Here is a 16,020-nt window from a genome sequence, read left to right on the forward strand (position 1 = left end):
AAGAAGTCTATACAAAGCAAAATTATTCATAATGACCTTTCTGTGGAACATGCTTTTTTTTTCCAGAATAATTTTGAAGAGGATGAAGATGTGGAAATGAAAAATAGTATAACCCAGGGAGACAAACTACGTGCCTTAAAAAGTCAGAGACAACCACGCTCCTCACCATCCTGTGCATTTAGGTAGATCCATTTTAAACTCTTAAATTTATATTGTGCCTTCATTTGTGGATAGAATATTTAATCCTCTCTTTTGAATATCATTCTGTGAGTACCGTGTTTACCTCTTGTTTCTTGGTTTATTACTATGTTGTGTTGTTTATTATTTTATGACTGTGGGGAGTGACTAAGTTTTAGGAACTTATTGAAAGCAACTGCTGCATCTCAGTCTCTGGAATTCCAGCTTAACTGCTAAGCAGTTAGTTGTCTCGGGGACTCTGTTCCGAATTCTGTTTGGAATTCTCTTCTCCTTTGAGAGAGTTTCCTGTCTTGTCGTGAATCCTCATAGGTGTGCTGAGACTTTTGTATTAAGTCTAGGGTGTGCAGAAGAGTATTGTATGCAAGGCTTTGGTATATCCTAACTTCTTAGCCTTACCTTCTATTTTTGAGAATTGAATAAGCAATTCTTATCTGTGCCTGTAAAGTTATAAACCACGTTGATTTTGAAGTCTGAAATTACTCGTCAGAATCAATTGATGGGACTTGACTTCTAACTACAACATTTGAAACCTACTGATAGTTCAGATTAGGTTAAAAAAAAAAGACTTCAGGATCAATTTAGGTGCAAAAATCTGAAAAAAATCAAGATTCTTTATTGTAATGAATGGAGTAGCAAGTCCACAAATGAATATAATGGGAAATAGCTATTTTTCTTTGACTTTGGAGTGAGAGACGTACGTAGCAGGAAGAATGTTTTGCCAGTATGATAAACGTCAAACAGACCCACAGGGAATTTAGTTTCATGTGTTATCTGGGAGGATTATAACACTTCAGTCAGACTGAGTCTGGTCACACTGTTACCTATGCTTTGAGTACTGGTTTCCTGACCTGGAAATAAAGATTCATGTAGCTCAAAGTTGAGTTAATCATTTTCTATAGTAAGGTGAGAAGATGAGACAGCAAGCCTGGTGCTTAGTAATAACCACCAACTGCCACTAGAAGATGGAAGAGATGTCATTTACTGAGCAGCTACTATGGGCCAGGAGCCATGTTAGGGGCTTAGTTTGGATATGAGGAGTAACTGAGATAGTACAAATCTGTGCGTCATCAACCAAGTTTGCATGGGTTGCTAGAGATTAGAGAGGTTAAATCCTCCCTAGTGGAATGGACTTAGAATGGAGCTGATGTTCAAACCCCGCACTGTTCGAAGTCTGTGCTCTCTTCATTGTGTATATGGCCTAAGTCAGTGGGAGGGTCTTCCAGATCAATTTACAATACGAATCTCTTTTATTCACCATTTATTTCTTTGAAACTCCGAGAAATTGCTTTATATTGGTTAAAATTAATTTCAAACAGATTTATATTTAATTCTTAAGAAATCATAAGGGTGAGGAAGGGATAAGTTGGAGTATAACTTGGCAAATAAATAGACTAAAAAGTGAGAGAATCTCCGCTACACAAATTTTATAAGGCTCTTTCCAATGCGGTTTTTCTATTTACTTTTTTTTTTTTCGTCTTGCAAATTTTCTTATGTTTCTTGAATTTAGTTTTTCTTGACAGCATCATGGTACCATCACCAAACATTTTTTACCCTGAGTGGCTGCGGTACCACCTTCTGATTAAAAAACAATTTGCTGTAAATGAAATTCAAGATGAAACAAAATGACTAAAATGGATTTCTTGCTGTTTCTAGGATTTATTTGATAAAATGAATGAGTACTAATATCCATTTGCAAACTTTCTCCCTTTTGCCAATTTAATATTTTTAACGATCTGACTCCATATGATGTGCCTTTTGGTCTTTGCTGAAATGTGTGAGCCTGGTGATATGTGAGCATTTGTCTTTGATTTCTACAGGCTGGATGATATGAAAGGGCCGCCAAGAGCAGGGTCCCAGCCTTTCAGGTACTGTTAACGAGGCTGAATTTCTAATAGCTTGTAAATAAATGCTACCTTTTAGATGCATTTCCCAACTCTTAAACTGAGGAAAACAGACTGCACACAGCTTTTTGCTTTTTAAATTCCTTCCTTTCTGTTCCAGATTGTTATAATACTCTTTATGTTTAATGCTCACCGTGAACAGGATTTTGGTTTTCCTGAAGTGCCCACAGGCCTGTGTGGCTGTGGTGGTGATGTCAGTGTCCTCTGTGCTCGTAGTACGTTGCAGGATCTCTAATAAACTACAGTTGCTCTGTGCCGTGCCTTTCAATCCCGTGATAGATTTTACCTTGAGTTTTTAACATTTCTGTTAGTCTTCTTTCCTCCTATTTTGCATGTGTTTGTTCTCCTCCTTTATTTTCTAGTTTTATTTCCTTCCCTGTCCTCCATTTGAGGTGGAAACATTAGTGTTTTTCTCTAGAAAAATGTCCCCCGAACACTCCCTGGGTGGTATCAGGGTACCAGTGCTACCGAGAGCCAGTGGAGGGCTTGGTGAGGGCAGTAGAAACATTTGACCAAAACTGTTGATGAGATAGAGGCAAAAAAACTCATCCAGTCCTCACCTCTGGTTCTTATTCAGCCTTAGGTTTTAGGGTTGTTTAGTGCTGGCAATTCTGAGAGGGTCCAAACTTCTGGAGAAGCTTGAGCTGCTTCCTTGTACAACTTTTCCCATCCTTGTTTTAGAGGCAAACTATGTCATAAGCTGTTGTTTGGAGGAGGATGATGAAGGAAAGAGTCTACAAGTAATTAAGCTTTTCTATAGCAGATAGGAAAACAAGGTCCAGCTCCATTAAATGATTTGTCTAGGATAAAACTGATTTGGTACTAAAGCCACAACTGGACCATGGCTGTCCAGATTCGAGTCAAGTTTCCCTTTCTGTCCACTCAGCAAACATTTATTGAACACCCATTCTGAGTCTGGCACTGTGCTGGCCACTGGGAATTGAAATGAGAAACAGTCTTTGCCCTTAGTGAAGCTTATAGCAAGGGAAATAGACAAATATCGGACAATGGAATATGGTAGAAGAGCTATGATCTTCTGTGAGAGTATATGTTGAAACAGGATGCCTACTCTGCCTGGGAGTTCAGTGAAGCCCTGCTCTAAGAGGTACCAACTGATTGCACCATTAAAGGGTGAGCAATACGAGTGAGTCAGATGGAGGTGGAAGGGAAGAGGTGGAGGGGAGGAAAAGAGAGGAGAAGATGCTCTGGCAGGAAGAATAGCACATGCAAACTGGACCATGGTGTGAATGCAGGCCATTCAGGGAGCTCTGGTCGTTTTGTGTAGCTGGAGTAGAGGTGTCCAGTGGGAAAGTGTAGCTAGAAGGAGAGGCTAATGCCAGATTTTTAAGGGTTTTATAAGCCAAGCCAAGGAGTATAGACTTTCTGGGCACCGAGGAAAGATTAAATAGTTTAAACAGTGAAGCGACATGATTAAATATTTTAGATTTCACTGGAGGATATTCAGAATTTGAGTTTTAAAAAAGAAGATTAAAAGATGCTACGCCAGTAGTCAAGGATAAGAAATAATGATGGCCTCACCGAGGGCAGTTGCAGAGTGGAAAGGAGAGGATAGACTTAAAATATAAAGAAGTCAATCTAAGGATGTGGGAGGAATGAATGCCGTAGTAAGGAAGGGAAGTGACCAACCATGGCAGGATCATGGGCAGGACCTTAGATCCTGGGTTTGAATCCCAGCTCTGCCACTTGCTCCCTGAGTGACTTTGGATGAGGAGCTTTTCCTCTGTGCCTCCGTTTCCTCACTTGCAAAGCAGGGATAGCATCTTAGCTGCAGAGGGATGTCGTGAGGATAAGCTGAGCTACCGTCTTTAGCTCAGTAGAGGGCCTGGCACATAGTGAGGGCTGTTGTCAGTGTTGGCTGCTGCTGCTGTCACCGTTATTAGAACCTGCCATGATGACGTTAATGTTTATGAGTTTATCCTCTCCTAGTTGATTGCCGAATGTTAAGATAACACAGCTTTCGTGTGACACTTTGCCCATTTTTCTCCACAAAGATTGAGTACTTCTCCACAAGGATCTGCGTCTACCTTGAAGAGCTCAAAAGTGGCTTTGTCCCCTTCAGCGACGGCCAAGAGGATAAACAGAGGCTCTTTGTCCTCAGGTGCCAGTGTAAGAAGGTAATCTCTCTCTCCCTCTTCTGAGGCACTAGCAGGAGGTAAAGGAATTCTGCAGCAGACAAAGAGTTTGGCTGAAATTTGTCAGAGGATGGGACCAGGGAGAAGGGGAGAAACCAGAAAAGGCTTTGTGACTGTCTGGGGCTTCTGCTTCTGTCTCAAATTGCAAGGGACAGGGTCGTGGAGGGAATGCTGTGTAGCATCCCTTTCTATGGTGAATCTCCAGCTTGCCTGACATGATCCAGAAAGTGGAGTTCAGTTGCTCGTACTAATGCTGTATGTGATTGTCATTTCTCCCCTGATGTGTATGCACAGAACTAAAATGAGTAGGGACGTTGGATGTAGTCGTGTGATTGAATATGTCTAAGTTAAATCTTGTACTTAAGTCTGCTTTTACTCTCCCCTTATGTTGCCCTTTTCCTTTACTTCCTGCCTCAGGACAAATAGAACCCCCAGATGTTCTGTTTCAAGATCTCTGGTCAAAGTGGTTTAGCCAGCTTCTTGGGTCTTAATTAACTGCTTTTGACAGAGGAAGTTGATGTGTATAACTAAAGGCCACATGTAATATTGCCAAGAGCGATACAGAAGCCATTCTGTCACCATTTGCATTGATCAGAACTGTCTTCATCACATTCCCCTAGTGTCATAATTCTGTGTTTTAGAAACATGAGCTCTGCATGAGTGTACATTGTTGTCTATGTTTTCCCCCCCACCTGTGTTTTCCGTTCAGCTTTTCCATAAACTCCCGGCTAGCCAGTTCTTTAGGGAACTTGAACGCTGCCACAGATGATCCAGAGAACAAAAAGACCTCCTCGTCCTCTAAGGCCGGTTTCGTAGCCAGCCCCTTCACCAACCTCTTGAACGGCAGCTCCCAGCCACCCGCCAGAAATTACCCTGAGCTCAACAACAACCAGTACAGCCGAAGCAGCAGCAGCGATGGGAGCACTCTGAGCAGCCAGCCCACCCCCCAGAGCGCCAAGACAGAGGAGCACACCACCGTCCTCCGACCCTCCTACACCAGCCTTTCTTCTTCCTCAGCGAGATTCCTGAGCCGCTCAATCCCCGTAAGTTTGCAGACACCACCTCTTGGCCCTCAGAACCCTGAATGCAACTTGCGTGCCTTGCCTTCCCAGCCGAGGCTGCCACCCAAGAAATGTAATAGTGCCAAGGAAGCCTTCTGATCGATGCTTTCCCTCTGTGCTGTGACACTGTCCACGCACGTCCATTCTGCTGGCTCCTCTTCAAGTAAATGCCAAGTTTCAACCGGGTTTTCTTCCTTCCTTCTTTTTCTTCTCCTCCCTCTACTCCTTTTTAAGTGATTTCTCTTAGAAAGGAAATAACTTTCATTCCCTTCATCATGAACACTGTTGACTTCAGTTACTTTTCAGTTAAGTTTTCAAATCACTCTGAATATTTGGTGCAAAGCCAGGAGCTGATTCGTATGATAGATGGTCTTTGCTTTGGTTGTGGTGGTGGTAGGAATCCATGGCTTTTTCCACATCATGTATTAATGAATGAATTTTGGAATATTTAAATGGGGATGGTGCTGAATGAACATTATCTTCTCAGAACTAACCATTAGGGCCTTGAATATGTCACCTCCTGCAGGGAACTGCCCCAGAATTAATTAAATGGCAAGGGGAAGGTGTTTATAAGGAAGGCTTATAGGTAGGTATCTGGGATGTAGGGGAGGGGGAAGGCAGAGTATCAGGATGGAAGATCTCCAAACACATTTTACCCATCAGCTCTCTATTCAGGTTAAACAAGCCCCCATTTTAACCAGTAATCCCTGTTAGGGTATAATCTGTTGGTTCACCCCCTACTATGAATTACTTTAATCACACATTTTATTGCCTCAAAGGGAATTGAGATCTATGGGAATGTGAGTGTTGATCTGAGAGAACTAGGACAAAATAGGAAGGAGAAATAGATCCCACAGATCAAGGAAATGTCAGAGTGCAACATTGATTCCACCCAGGGCACAAGCAGGCTCCGGGTGTCCTGGGGAGGCTGCGTTCCGGCACCCTGTCATGCCCACTATTCTCAAACATTTCCTCAGCCATTATCCAGGGAAAGGCTGATTTCTGCAGGGAAGAAGAGGGAAGGAGAAGTGCTGGTGGCAGGGCCTCTCATGGCCCACTCAGCAGAACAGTAGCCCCAGGGCAAGAGTTAATAGGATCCAGTTCCCTTAGATCACAGTTTAGAAACCACTTTCAACATGAAGATGCAGTGTGCGTGTGTGTACGTGTGTGTGTGTGTGTGTGTGTGTGTGTGTTGATGGGACTCCTTTACCACTCACATCCCTATCTTAGGCCTCTTTTCAAAGTTTTTTCTTTTTTTTTCTATCCACACACAGTCCTTTCTGATTTTAGTTTTATTTTATTCCCAATGATGTTTTTCAACATTATTTTAGATTCCTGTATAAGTTAGGTCCCCAGGCAACTGCCAGGCCACCTCACTCCTTAATTTGACACTAATCCCACTATGTTATGAGTACATGTGTATCAGTAAAACTTAAATCCTTGTAACTGGGGTTAGATGGAAAATGATAGGGTATTTACATTTTCATAACTAGGTTTACAAGTCATATACTTCACAGCAGGAATTGAGTTCAGTCCATATTTTCATAGGCTGATTGTGGGTCAGCCTCTTTTTCAGACCAGAGTACAGGGCTTTCCATTTTCAGAAAAAGTGTAATACATAAAGATATATAGATAATTATATAAATATCTTGCAGATTCATGACTAAAGGTTTTGTGTAATCCACATTTATAGCTGAATACCGAAAGCATTGGTAGCTTGACAAGAATAACATTCTGCTTTTCCTGGATGTTGGTTTTCCTCTTTGCTAGTGGAAGCATGGGAGAATTCTTTAGATGATCGTTGATCGCTCTCCCATGTTTATATAACTTAATTTTGGTTTCATTCCATATTTTCTTATTTTTCTTCACCTCTCCTCCCCCTCCTCCATCTTCTGGCCCGAATAGAGTGATTTTCCAGTAATTAAAGTTAAAATAATAGTTTGTGTGGGCAGATGCTGCAATTTCCTTCTTCTCCCTCTTAAATTTGTCATCTTATTGTAAAGAAAAGCATTTATAAATAGAATTGCCAGCATGACAACATTTTCCTCCCTCTTACCCTCCCAGGAAGTCAGAAGGAGCAGGTCTCCTATAGCTGACTTTCCTTCCTTTTTTTGCCTAGAAAACCTCTGTGAGAGGGAGGGCTCCAAGTCCTCGCCCCTGCTGGCTTGCTGGCAGAAAGTCTAATTAAGATGGAAATTCCCATTTTATGTGGAATAGAGTAGGAGGTTGTGAGTTTTTTCCTTCATTGGTCCAATGCAGCTTTTCTAGTTGCTGTGAGTTTCTTGTCTAAATAAGATGGTCCTTCCCAGTGCTTCTGGAGATGTGGGACATACGACCCTTGAAGAACTAGCAATAAATCACTCAACAAAAATGCATTTAAGTCTTTAGGTAGGAAATGAAGTCTATTTGGCAGTATCCTCCCAATACCTTTAAGAAAGACCCAGAAACTCCTAGGGGGTGGGGGTGACGAGTGTTTAGAGGGAGTCTAATATTTTAAAAGCTGCAATTAGCATCTCTTTTGAAAGCTGCAATTGCTCTCTCACTTTATGCAGCAGTTCAGCCCCCAGAAATATGTAAAAATGATTTCCTTGTTCTGTCATTAAATACTTTAACATAGAAAACAAGAACAAATGTTAAGGAATCCTTATGGTTGTGACAGAATGTTGAGAAACAGTCAGGGCTTATTTTTGTTTGTTTAGCCTCTTCTGTTAGTCTTGAAGTTTCTACTGCCTAGTGCAATGTGCAGGGTTTCATTTCGGTTGACCTACTTACTGTAAAAGATCAGTTTTTCCTCTCTGAGATTCAGAGGAGTTTTGAAATGCTTAAGAAATGAGGGACGTGTGATTATGGTGTGGGTGGGGTGGAAGTATTTTATTAAATTGAAATTACTTCAGGTATCTGTCTTGGAATTTGCTCTGTTTTATTTCTAAGAGACTTTCCAGTGAATTGCTGTTCATCTACATTGTCCTTATGTGACCCCGCAACTCTACGTTAGGTCGTGGTGCTTCCCCCATAAGCTCGTCTACACCCCGCCCTGGTCTTAATTGCAATACGCATCTCACTCTGCATTTTTTATTTATTTTTTTTATTTTTAATTAGTTAATTATTTTTTTGTGTGTGAGGAAGTTCAGCCCTGTGCTAACATCTGCCAATCCTCCTCTTTTTTTGCTGAGGAAGACTGGCCCTGGGCTGACATCCATGCCCATCTTCCTTCACTTTATATGGGACGCCGCCACAGTGTGGCTTGCCAAGTGGTGCATTGGTGCATGCCCAGGATCCGAACCGGCGAACCCTGGGCCGCCGCAGCATAGCGCGCGCACTTAACTGCTTGACCCCCCGGGCCGGCCCCTCACTCTGCATTTTAATCATCTGTTCACTTGTCTGTATCCTCCACTAGACTGTAAGCTCTATGAGGGCAGGGACAGTTCCTCTGGTTTTTATAGTTGTGTGCTCTGTGCCTAGCATATAGTAGGCACTCATTAAGTATTTCTTGAATGGATATAGGGATGGTTAGATATTTAAATGAATGAATGTGGTAAGAATTATTGCTTCCATTTTAAAGACAAATAACTTGAGGGTTTGAGAGGTTAAATATTTTGCTCCGTATTGTACCACAAATATGTAGCAGGGCCATAATTTGAACCTAGGTCAGTTTGACTCCAAAAAGCATATTCTTTTGGTTACATTCTGTCATGTATATACTGTGGTAGGTGTTTAAAATAGATATCTAAAGGCTATATCTTTCATTTCCCATTTATAATTCATTCTCTATGATAGCCATCTGTTCTTATTTGGACCTACCTATTTTTGTTTCTTAATTTCTTGTTCTTTTTATGGCTGTTCTTCATTTTTTCACCTTAAGGATCTCAGACGATAGGTCATTTTGAGATTGCTTTGTTATGTGCATTTCAGCCTGTGAGAATTTGTCTCCTGGTTGCAGGCTTTGTCAGTTCTCTTGGTGTTCATATTCCCTATGTGTTTTGGAATTTTCGTTTGTAGGTTCACACTGGGAGTTTTTTGTTCCTCTGCCCTCTCTCTGTGTTTTTCCCTCCTCATCTACTGGCTTTCTTCTTGGCTCTCCTTGATCCCTAGGTCTTCAGATCTTAATGACCCAGGCTCTCTTCCCTTGCTGAGCTCAGCAGCCCGGCTTCTCAGGCAGGGAAGCAGCTCTGCATAAACCCTGGCCGGAGGGCAGTGGTTGCAGCTTCTCTCAGCCCCTTTCACAGATGGCAGAGCCTGATCCCAGCTCCGCTTTCAGGCCAGGGGCTTTTGGCCTGTGTACCCCCAGGAATGGAATACCTGGTCACCTCCACCAGTTTCCAGCTCTGTAGCCTGCCACTGTGTCTTGGTTTGTTTCTGGACCATAAAGATATTGATTTTACTTTTGCATTCTACTGTGCCTTTTCTTCCTCAAATTTTAAAAATATTTGATTTTTACACAAAGTGGGTAGTTTGGAGCATAACTTTCAGCTCCAATCTTGACGTGAAGTGGGTTCAGTCTCTGTGGATTGCCATTCAGGGCCTTTTTGACTCTTCCTCAAACAACTTTTCACACTCATTTCCCTTTACTCCTGGGCATGAATCTTCTGCTTCTGTCATGTGGAGCTTCTCATGTCCTTGAGAGCGCCCTACTCCTCTTGCCTCCATATTTTCTTACATGCTATGCTTCCAACCTGGTCTACCTTCTTCTTTCCCTTTGTTTCTCAGACTCCTTCCCATCAGGAGTTGGCCTAAATCCTACTTCCTCCTCTGTGAAGCCTTCCTTGACCTCACCCAACCATAGCAATCATGACTTTTTCTGAAGCTGTCCTAGCTGTATCGGTCATTTGGCCTTCGTCAGCCCTGTTTCAGATTGAGAGTTACCTTGCTTATAGATGTAGGCTTTGGATGATACTGAGTTGGTTGGTAAACTTGAGGTTAGAAACATGAGGTTAGAAAACATAGTCTCTAATTTTTATTATATTCATGGCATCTAGCATTGGACTCTGCTTACTTATTTGGTTATTGGTTTATTTATTCCATACTATCATCTTTTCTAACATTAAGTTAGGTCATTTATTTCTTTCAAAAATTTGAAATTTACTATGTATATGTATAAGATGTTTAACCCAGAAAGGAATATTTTTATTGCACAGACACACATACATGTGGGTGTGCATGCATGTGCAAACAAGCATAGATGCCACATATACATTACTTGTAAAATCATTGGATTTGCCCCTAATAGAAGTCTTCAGTAAATGACACAGGCTCTGTTTGATGGTGACTGTCTAAACTCAGATGGCTGGTATGTGTGGGAGAGAACTGTTTTATCCGTAGAAGCAGATATTTCTCTCTCGGTCAGACCGTTGTGAGCCCCTCAGCCTTCTATGATATTAATGAGGTCACCCTCTCCATGGGCTACACAGATGCTTCAGCATCCTCAGGTTTAGTCTCTGATTAGAAGTTACTGGAATGGGAAGGAAGGATATAAAAAAGCAGTATCTTAAGGAGCTTGGCTGCTACAACAAAATACTATAGACTGGGTGGCTTATAAACAACAGAAATTTATTTCTCTTAGCTCTGGAGGCTGAGAAGTCAGAGATCAGGTGCCAGCATAATCAGGTTCTGGTGAGAGCCTTCTTGTGGGTTGCAGACTACCATCTTCTTGTTGTATCCTCACATGGCTGTAAGATGGTGGGAGAGCTCTCTGGGATCCCTTTAATAAGAACTCTAATCCTATTCAAGGCTCCACTCTTATGATCTAATTATCTCCAGAAGGCTCTGCCTCCTAATACCATCATGTTGAGGGTTAGGATTCCAACAGATGAATTTGGTGGTGGAGTGGCAGGGGTGGGGAGGGTACAAATGTTAAGTCCATTGCAAGCAGTAAACCAAAAGAGAAAATCAAGATGTCTCTATGTGAAAGTGAGCAAAAAAAGTTTGCCCCATTCCAACCCGCTTCCCCTTACTCACCGCTTAAGTTCAAATTGCTTACTGTCTGGTAACTCCCAAATCTTTATACTTAAGAGGTAAGGGCTGCATTCTGACGTCTCATTAGACACCTTGTTTCAACACTCTCCTCTCCTTTGAAAACACCGTCTAAGTCTAACGACGTGCTGCTCCTTTTGTCCTCATCACTGTCATTTACTCATCTTCATTCCTTGAGGACTTTGGCTTTACTTTTTAGCTACCAGGCTACTGCCAACATTCTCGACAATCGTAACATTTTTCTAATCATTATCATTATCATCACCATCACCACTATAGGTTTATTGAGTACCTCCTAGGTGCCAGGCATTGTATTAGGTGCTTTATATATATGTTATCTTATTTATTTAACCCACAATTTACAGATGAGGAAATGAAGACTCAGAGAGGCAGTGACTTGCCCAAAGTCTCACTTTATCACTGGCCTCCAAAATTAAATTAATTCAACCATCTTGTATCTGTTCCTAGTCTCTCTCTTCTAAGCATTGTTGGAGAAAATCCCATTACTTTGCCAATTCATTTCAAATGAATTTCTAATTTACCTGGCCCTTTAGTGCTCATAATTAGTTTACTTATCCCATTTTGACTCCCTTTCTCTTACCCATACTGGCTGTTCCAAAACTTCTTAACATTCTTCATCAACACAATTCTGCCAACCTCCAGGGCTGGTTGACCTTGCCTTGAGTTCCACTGAGAACATAGAATTCATCAGGAGTCATTTCCCCTAACTATCCTCTTCTCTAACTTAAAGTTTATCTACGTCTGGACTTGTCATTTTTTTCTCTCCTTTTAGATGAAAAGAAATCTTACTATTTCCCAATGGTAACTCTACCTACCTGTACTATTCTTTCCAAACTATTCTGGGAGTTGCCCCATCCTCTTCCTTCCTCTCTTATGTCTCAGTCTCTTCCCCTCCATTTGCCTTTCTTCTCACCTGCAAACAGGTACATCTGAGTTGGTGAGGGTGCTCTTACCGATAGCTTCCCTCGGTCCTGTCTCCTCTCACAGTGTCTCCTTTACGGCCGAACTTGGAACAAGAGTGGTGGCCCCCATTCTGGTAAAAGTCTCTCCCACAGTTTGCCTCTGACTTCTTTAAGGCCAAATCTCATGTTCTCTTGTGAGCTCTCATTCCTCTTAGTCTTTCTGCAGCTTTTGGCAACATTGACCACCCTTTGTTTATCTTTTTTGTCTCCTTTGAGTTTTGGAATATTATTTTCCCATTTCTCCTTTCCCCCCTTAAATCGTTACCTGTTTGTCTTCCTCTGCTTGCCCTTAATGATTTTTCCCAAGGCTCTGACCTTGGCCCACACCTCTCTGGGTAACCATCTCCTGAGCATTGGACCTACATTTCTAACTTCCCATGGGCATTACCTGGGAGAGAATACATGCTCCTTCAATTGCCTGCTCCTCCTTTTGTTTCCTGGCTTAGTAATTGCATCTTTATGCGTCCAGTCATTCAAGCTAGAAACTCGTAATCATTTGGACACTACTTCTGCCTTTCCCTCTGCCACATCCAGCCGCTAAGTCTTATCAGTTCCCTCTCTGAAATGTCGGTTTTTTGTTCCTCCATTCTTATCACTGCTGCCTTAATTGAGGTCTTCACGGACTATTATGACTCTGAAGTGTCTGTTTTTGTCCCTCCATTCTCACCGCTGTTGCCCTAATTAAGATCTTCATGGACTATTGGAATAGCTCTTTAAATTTTCTCCCTGCCTTATGTATCTCTTGCCTTTAATCTTTTCTCTGTACTGCTGCCAGTGTTAGATTTCTAAGACACAGCTGATTAAAGCATTTCTGTGTTCAGAATTCTTCAGTGTCTCCACTTTGCCTATGGTGTCCAGTCTGGATCCCTTGGCTTGCCATTCAGGGCCCTTCCCCGTGGGAGCATGCACCCCCCACCGTGTCCTCTCCATCAGCTCCACCGGCACCCTGACTGGCATTCTGTAAGAGCGCCACACCCGGCCTCATGCCTGAACCCTAGCACATGTGGTTCACTCTGCTTTTCCTCTTGTCTCTGCTTGGTTTTGTATTTCTTGGCCAGGATCAATAGTTACTCTTTTTTTTTTGCTGAGGAAGATTGGCCCTGAGCTAACATCTGTTGCCAATCTTTTTGCTTTTTGCCTGAGGAAGATTTTTCCTGAGCTATATCTGTGCCAGTCTTTCCTCTATTTTGTATGTGCGTCACCACCACAGCATGGCTGCTGGCGAGTGATATAGGTCCATGCCCTGGAACCAAACCTGGGCTGCCGAAGCAGAGTGTGCTGAACTTAACCACTAGGCCACGGAGCGTGCTGAACTTAACCACTAGGGGTGGCCCCTCAATAGTTATCTTTTTGATGAAGCATTTGTGACCCATCCAGGGAGAATGCCTTTTCCTTCTCATGGGACTTGGTTCGCGCCACGACCCCCCAGCCCCAGCCGGTTGCTCTCATATTGTAGTCGCTGTACCTGATTCTCTCTCCTCTGCTGGCTTTTAAGCTTCTCAGAGGCATCTTTGTTTTCTCAGGTTCCAAAGATAGCAAGTGCCTAATAAATACTTACTGAACTAAAAGTTGGATAATATATCTAGGTTCATGACTGTTAAGCAAAGAGCTGAGGGGCTTAGGAACCCGTTATCACTGTTAGCAAAGGAAGCATCAATAAAAAGCAAAACAAGTTTTCAGCTTTAGCTTTAACATAGAGTAATCTGAGAGTTTATTTTTTTTCTAGAAATGTGGCTTTACTAAAATAAGAGAAAATAAATTTTCACGGAGCTTGCATCAATATAATTTTGGCATTCAGATGAACTGCAAACACTCACGTAATGATTGGCTGAGTCAAGTTGGGTGTCAACAATCTGTCATCTAACAATTGAGCTCTTTCTGATTGTTGCAAAGCACAGATTAAATTCCCCCAGAAAAAAAGAATCTATTGAAACTCATGTAGGAAGGTGAAAGAATATTTTATATAGCATTTTAATTAACCAAAATTGGCTTGTTAAATCTTGGGGTCCCTGAAATGCCTAGAGAACACTATAGAAAAATGTATACACCTCTTTCAAAGCTGATTTTATCACAAACCTTAGTCTTTTTGTGTTAATATGATGCCAGTAAAACTTTATCCAGCTATGTTTCTACTAGTGTTATTGGAGAAGTATTATTATATTAGCAAAGGCAAATACTTTCAGGATGGTGAAACCATATTTGTGGAAATATGTATTAATGTACACATCTTACGTATTGTTAACTGACAAGCAATACAAAAACTGGAAACTCTATTGCAAAGCTGTAAAACACCCAGGAGTGTAGAGGCAGAGGTAAACTTATTTTTCCCCAGTGTGTATATTTTTCCTCATTTGTTCATTAACACTTAAAACACTGGAGTTATATATAAAATAAGATACTGTATTGCCAAACGTGTTTTTTTTCTTTTAATTATCTGTGCCATTAAAACCACCTTTTAAAGTAGTTTTTGCCTCTGTAGTTAGAACTCAAACCAAGGATAACTAGTGGACTATTTTTTCTTCCTTAAGGGACTTTGGAAAATAGGGATATACAGGAAAGAAAAAGTCAGTGTGGCAAAAGCACATGGCAATTTTGAGGCAGGATTTTGACCTAGTAGGACACTAACATTCCAGCTCATAGGGTCCTTTGGTCCAGATTATTTGCATGTTAAGACATTGTTTCGTTCATTTGCTGGCAAAGGCCTTAATCTTTCATTATTCTTTACAATTCGCTGTTTTTCATAGTCAACTTATAGTTTTATTTATTAACCATTTGTACAGTATTTATATCTATAATTATTAGACATTTTTCTACCATGATTAGGTAACTGGGCTGTTTAAAAAAGAAACACCTCCAGAATAGCTAAATTTTTAAAGTCACTACCTACATCTGCCAAAACAGATTAGTAGCAGATTTCCAGAACAGAACAAATTGTCTTGATCTCCTTACCTAACACTTTGTTTTATGTCAAATCTAACTGCTTTCAGGGAACAAGACTTCTTGATGGAAGCTTATATTTTGACATAAAAATTTTGGGGGCTGCAAGTGTAAGGTAATTTTATCCTTATTTTGCAGGCCGAATATTGCTATATTATTAGTTTTATGGTATTCATACCATAAGAATACCATATATTCGTGATAAACTTGATCTGATTTTGACTCACTATAACCCTGTTGAACTTACTGGCCACATGAACTTGAATATTCTATTTGAGAAATTAAAATCTGTTGGTTATATATAAATTAGTGCTACCTTGTAAAATAATATTTATACCTCAGGCTCACTTTCTTCATAACTGTATCCATTGTCACTGCTGAGGTTTTTTTTTTTTTCTTTTGTATTTCAGATGCCTTAGGTATTAATTCTTAGGGTAATGATAAAAAAACATTGGCCAAGCAGAATTAAAACTTTAATCAGAATATTTAAGCATGAGTGTTCTTATAAAGAAAATGTCTTTTTAGAATATTCTTGAAAATTCTTTTGGATTCAGTCCTATTGAAAATCATTTAAAAAATATATATCTCCTTTACAGTAATAAATATTACATTCTTTTTTGTAAGTTAATATTTCTTTGCTTACTCAGCGTTGTACCTTGCCTCAAGTTATTATTTGTCTGTGTCAGGGTGAGAGAATATTCAACTGAATATGTAGTGATCACAGGACAAATGCTAGAAGTATCTTGAGACGTATTGTGGTGGCTAAAAGTTTGGGCTTTACAGCCAGACTGCCAGAGTTCAAATTCCAGCTTTATCA

At 40.9% G+C, this 16,020-nt stretch overlaps 1 protein-coding gene across 5 annotated transcripts in view; it reads left to right on the top strand.

Annotated features, from left to right (window-relative positions):
- CDC14A (cell division cycle 14A) overlaps positions 1-16,020 on the top strand; it is a 155,620-nt gene that overhangs the window by 134,207 nt on the left and 5,393 nt on the right. For 2 of the 5 annotated variants that reach the window (XR_009219745.1, XM_058538638.1), the window contains exons 12-15: positions 67-182; positions 2,016-2,063; positions 4,112-4,234; positions 4,962-5,295. Coding sequence is in view for 4 of the 5 variants with exons in the window: in XM_058538638.1 (XP_058394621.1) it covers positions 67-182; positions 2,016-2,063; positions 4,112-4,234; positions 4,962-5,295 (621 nt within the window). In the remaining variant the exon portion in view is untranslated. Of the gene's footprint in view, positions 1-66; positions 183-2,015; positions 2,064-4,111; positions 4,235-4,961; positions 6,464-16,020 lie in introns of those variants that run through there. The other 3 variants (XM_058538637.1, XM_058538641.1, XM_058538639.1) reach the window with 3 other exon arrangements.

Source organism: Diceros bicornis, chromosome 4 (genome assembly GCF_020826845.1).
Source record: "Diceros bicornis minor isolate mBicDic1 chromosome 4, mDicBic1.mat.cur, whole genome shotgun sequence".
Classification (NCBI taxonomy): Eukaryota; Metazoa; Chordata; class Mammalia; order Perissodactyla; family Rhinocerotidae; genus Diceros; species Diceros bicornis.